This window comes from Cynocephalus volans, chromosome 3, assembly GCF_027409185.1.
Source record: "Cynocephalus volans isolate mCynVol1 chromosome 3, mCynVol1.pri, whole genome shotgun sequence".
In the NCBI taxonomy this organism is placed as follows: domain Eukaryota; kingdom Metazoa; phylum Chordata; class Mammalia; order Dermoptera; family Cynocephalidae; genus Cynocephalus; species Cynocephalus volans.
In genome coordinates this window covers 20,339,981-20,344,664 of record NC_084462.1, presented here as the reverse complement: position 1 = coordinate 20,344,664, position 4,684 = coordinate 20,339,981, and the positions used below count along the sequence as shown (strand labels likewise).

The following is a 4,684-nucleotide window of genomic DNA, read 5'->3' as shown; positions in this document are numbered from 1 at the left end:
TAAGCTGAGCACCCAAGGGCGGCCAACACCAAAACTCTCTCCCTCCTCCTCTTCCTCAATCTCGCTCTCGCTCTCTAGCTTTTTTTTTTTTTTTTTTTTTTTTTTGCAAAAGGAGGGGAGAGGGGGTAAAAAAATGCTGCACTGTGCGGCGAGGCCGGTGAGTGAGCGGCGCGGGGCCAATCAGCGCTCGCTGTTCCGAAAGTTGCCTTTTATGGCTCGAGCGGCCGCGGTGGCGCCCTATAAAACCCGGCGGCGCGACGCGCAGCCACCGCCGAGACCGCGTCCAGCCCGCGAGCACAGGCCTCTCGCCCTCTCCGCTCCGCCGTCGCCGGTTCACACCCTCAACTCAGGTAAGGCCCAGCAGCGCCGCGCCGACTGGCCTCGGGCCGCGTCCCGTGCCCTCCCCGGGCAAGCGGCGCCCCGGCTCCGGCCGCCTCGGGCCCCCGCTACATCGCCGGCGCAGAGCTGCCCGGCCCGCGGTGCTGGGCGCATGAACACCCAGTCCGCGGTACTGGGTGCATGGAGGGCTGCGGGTTACATCCTGTCCCCGCGGAGGGGGTTCGGGGCTGGGCCCTGGAGCCGCGTTTGGGCGGTACTGTTGTCGGGGCCGGGACAGCTGGCAGGTCTTTGTCCGAGCGGGTTGCTTGCTCGCTGGACCGGTGGATGGGTGGGTGGGCGCCGTGGGGCCGGCCGACTGGCTGGGCCGGGTGGGGGCTGGGGCGCCGCTGCGCGTGCGCGCGCGCGTGCGCAATGGGACCCGCGGCGTCGCGACCCGTGCTGAGGTGAGGGCGTGGCCGGCCAGCCGGCCGGAAGGGGTGGGGTCGTCGCGTTACCCGGGCGCATGCGCTCACTTCCTGCCTATGCTGCCGGCCGCCTGCGGGTGTGGCTGTTGCGCGCGCTAGCCCGCCGGGCGTTGTTCGAACGAGGCGGGGGGGCGGGGCCGGCGCCCGGTGGGGCGGGGGCGGGGGCCTGGCTTCCTGCCGCGCGCCGCAGGCTGCCTCCGAACAGCGTTTGCCTTTTATGGTAATAACGCGGCTGGCCCGGCTTTCTTTGTCCCCAATCTGGGCGCGCGCCGGCGCCCCCTGGCGGCCAGAGGCGGGCGCGCGCCGGAAGTGGGCAGGGCGGGGGCGGCCCCACCCGCGACCCGTGGCTCAGGCGCCGCTCTGCTCGCAGCTCACCATGGATGATGATATTGCTGCGCTCGTCGTCGACAACGGCTCCGGCATGTGCAAGGCCGGCTTCGCGGGCGACGATGCGCCCCGGGCCGTCTTCCCTTCCATCGTGGGGCGCCCTCGGCACCAGGTAGGGTGGCCGGCCTGGATGGAACTTGGTGGGTGGGGACTCTCCTTTAGGGGGAAGCCACGGGCCCGTTCTTCGTGTGGGTGGTCTTACCCTTTCTGAGTAGAGGTCGGTGGCGGCAGTTCTCATGGCTGAGGGCTTTTGTTTCTCTCTCTGCAGGGCGTGATGGTGGGTATGGGCCAGAAAGACTCCTACGTGGGTGACGAGGCCCAGAGCAAGAGAGGCATCCTGACCCTGAAGTACCCCATCGAGCACGGCATCGTTACCAACTGGGACGACATGGAGAAGATCTGGCACCACACCTTCTACAATGAGCTGCGTGTGGCCCCCGAGGAGCACCCCGTCCTGCTGACCGAGGCCCCGCTGAACCCCAAGGCCAACCGTGAAAAGATGACCCAGGTCAGTGGCCAGCTGCCTTCCGTGAACAGCCGTCTCCCTTCTTCCCTTCCTGTGCCATTCCTTTTCTCACTTGTTCTTTCTTCTGCCGTTCTCTGTAGGACTCTCTTCTCTGACCTGAGTCTCCTTTGGAATTCTGCAGGTTCTATTTGTTTTTTCCCCAACGAACTCTTTTTCTTGTGTTTGCTTTTCTGACTAGGTGTTTAAAATATAAAGTGCTGTGGGTGTAGGTACTAACACTGGCTTGTGTGACAAAGCCAATGAGGCTGGTGTAAAGTGGCCTTGGAGTGTGTATTCAGTAGGTGCACAGTAGGTCTGAACAGAGTCCCCAACCCAAGACCCCCAGCACACTTAGTCATGTTCCTTGCACTCTGCATGTCCCTAGTCTGGCCTGACTGCCCCTGGCGGTTTCCTGAGCATGATGTGACTTACACTTCTCTTTACAGATCATGTTCGAGACCTTCAACACCCCAGCCATGTATGTGGCTATCCAGGCTGTGCTGTCCCTGTATGCCTCTGGCCGCACCACTGGCATCGTGATGGACTCCGGTGACGGGGTCACCCACACTGTGCCCATCTATGAGGGGTACGCTCTCCCTCATGCCATTCTGCGTCTGGACCTGGCTGGCCGGGACCTGACAGACTACCTCATGAAGATCCTCACTGAGCGTGGCTACAGCTTCACCACCACGGCTGAGCGGGAAATTGTGCGTGACATCAAGGAGAAGCTGTGCTATGTCGCCCTGGACTTCGAGCAGGAAATGGCCACAGCAGCTTCCAGCTCCTCCCTGGAGAAGAGCTACGAGCTGCCTGATGGTCAGGTGATCACCATTGGCAATGAGCGGTTCCGCTGCCCTGAGGCTCTCTTCCAGCCTTCCTTCCTAGGTGAGTTGAGATGACCTCCTGGGCCTTGCCCCACACAAGGGTCATCTCTAGGGCCACACGGTGGAATTTAAGACTGGCCCTTTCCCTTTAGGCATGGAATCCTGTGGCATCCACGAAACTACCTTCAACTCCATCATGAAGTGTGATGTGGACATCCGCAAGGACCTGTATGCCAACACAGTGCTGTCTGGTGGCACCACTATGTACCCAGGCATCGCAGACAGGATGCAGAAGGAGATCACCGCCTTGGCACCTAGCACCATGAAGATCAAGGTGAGTATCCACCCAGCTTGGTCTTGGCCCAGTCGTGGGGTGTGGCCCCGCAAAGTATGGAGAGTGTGACATCCAGAGTCCTCAATGACTATTCCTTTCCCTCAGATCATCGCTCCCCCTGAGCGCAAGTACTCTGTGTGGATCGGTGGCTCCATCCTGGCCTCGCTGTCCACCTTCCAGCAGATGTGGATCAGCAAGCAGGAGTACGACGAGTCTGGCCCTTCCATCGTCCACCGCAAATGCTTCTAGGCGGACTGTTACTTAGTTGCGTTACACCCTTTCTTGACAAACCTAACTTGCGCAGAAAACGAGATGAGATTGGCATGGCTTTATTTGGTTTTTTTTGTTTTGTTTTTTGTTTTTTTGTTTTTTTGTTTTTTTTTTTTTTTTGGCTTGACTCAGGATTTAAAAACTGGAACGGTGAAGGTGACAGCAGTTGGTTGGAGCGAGCATCCCCAAAGTTCTACAATGTGGCTGAGGACTTTGATTGTACATTGTTCTTTTTTTTAATAGTCATTCCAAATATTGTGAGATGCATTGTTACAGGAAGTCCCTTGCCCTCCCAAAAGCCACCCCACTTCTCCCAAGGGAGAATGGCCCAGTCCTCACCTGAGTTCACACAGGGGAGGTGACAGCATTGCTTTTGTGTAAATTATGTAATGCAAATTTTTTTAATCTTCGCCTTAATACTTTATTTTGTTTTATTTTGAATGATCAGCCATCGTGGCCCTCCCTTTTCTCCTTCAACTTAAGATGTATGAAGGCTTTTGGTCTCCCTGGGGGTGGGATGAGGTGTGGAGGCAGCCAGGGCTTACCTGTACACTGACTTGAGACCAGTTCAATAAAAGTGCACACCTTAAAGCGAGGCAAGGCGTGACTTTGTGGTGTTGGCTGGGTGTGTGGACAGCAGAGTGCAGCTGGGAGAAAGGCCAGGGCTGTGGAGGCCAAGCCATCCCTATCTAAAGTTGGGGTGGGCTAAGGTGCTTCTAACTACCATTGAGCAGGGTGGGAGGAGTTAAGGGTCCTGGCCTCGCCTCTTGCTTGTTCTAAAGGGAAATATCCTGACCTGGCCCATACGTGGGTCCTCCAGGTATCCCTGTCTCTTGAGTTCTGAGGTCCAGATGCTTCAAGATCACCTGGGCTATGTTTGGGGGAGTCTGGTGAGCCAAGGGCCATGCCTCATTCTGCGATTGGGTGGGCACCTTTGTACTTGCTGTGAGTGGAGGCTTCCTCAGGGAGGGTTGTCTGAGTTTAGTGTTCTCTCGGGATGGGGGGGGGTGTATGAGTGGGGGCTCCTGGCCCCCATACCTTTTCCATCCTCACCTTCATTTCTGGGTTTTCTCCTGTCATTCTACCTTGAGGTTGGCCAAGGGTCATACGAGCCCAGGGAGGAGCTGATCATTTACTGCCAGCTTACTCGGACCCTAAGGTTGTGCAGGGCAGCACCTGGTGGGGAGTAATTAGTGCTATGTCAAGGCTGGCAGAGACAAGTCTAGTTATCTTTTTTTTTTTTTTTTTTAAAGATGACCGGCAAGGGGATCTTAACCCTTGACTTGGTGTTGTCAGCACCACGCTCACCCAGTGAGCTAACCGGCCATCCCTATATGGGATCTGAACCCGTGGCCTTGGTGTTATCAGCACCACACTCTCCCGAGTGAGCCACGGGCTGGCCCCAAGTCTAGTTATCTTTGGACAAACTATAGGGCAAGGTCTGGGTTCTGCCTTGTGAGAGGAGGTTGGCGGGTAAGGTCTTGTGGCCTCTCTGCCCAGCTTTCAAGTCCAGGTCCTGGCCCAAGGTGGTGCAGGGAAAGCGGCCAGGCCCCTGGAGGCC

The 4,684-nt window shown here is 57.9% G+C and overlaps 1 protein-coding gene across 2 annotated transcripts; it reads left to right on the top strand.

Moving 5' to 3' along the window:
• The first annotated feature begins 278 nt into the window (after positions 1-278).
• ACTB (actin beta) lies at positions 279-3,718 on the top strand. Of its 2 annotated transcripts, XM_063091773.1 has the most exons (6): positions 279-350; positions 1,174-1,302; positions 1,459-1,698; positions 2,142-2,580; positions 2,672-2,853; positions 2,959-3,718. In XM_063091773.1, exons 2-6 carry the CDS (start codon positions 1,180-1,182, stop codon positions 3,100-3,102), a joined length of 1,128 nt encoding a protein of 375 aa, XP_062947843.1. In that variant the 5' UTR covers positions 279-350; positions 1,174-1,179; the 3' UTR covers positions 3,103-3,718. The 2 variants fall into 2 exon arrangements, with proteins under 2 accessions (XP_062947843.1, XP_062947844.1); XM_063091774.1 differs by lacking the exons at positions 279-350; positions 1,174-1,302 and adding an exon at positions 1,797-1,837 and having other exon boundaries at positions 1,649-1,698.
• Positions 3,719-4,684: the final 966 nt, after the last annotated feature.

Coding starts and splice junctions, on each gene's coding strand:
- ACTB (XM_063091773.1), top strand. CDS start 1,180: ATGGATGATGATATTGCTGCGCTCGTCGTCGACAACGGCTCCGGCATG. Junction 1,303..1,458: donor TGGGGCGCCCTCGGCACCAG/GTAGGGTGGCCG, acceptor CTCTCTCTGCAG/GGCGTGATGGTGGGTATGGG. Junction 2,581..2,671: donor CTTCCAGCCTTCCTTCCTAG/GTGAGTTGAGAT, acceptor CTTTCCCTTTAG/GCATGGAATCCTGTGGCATC.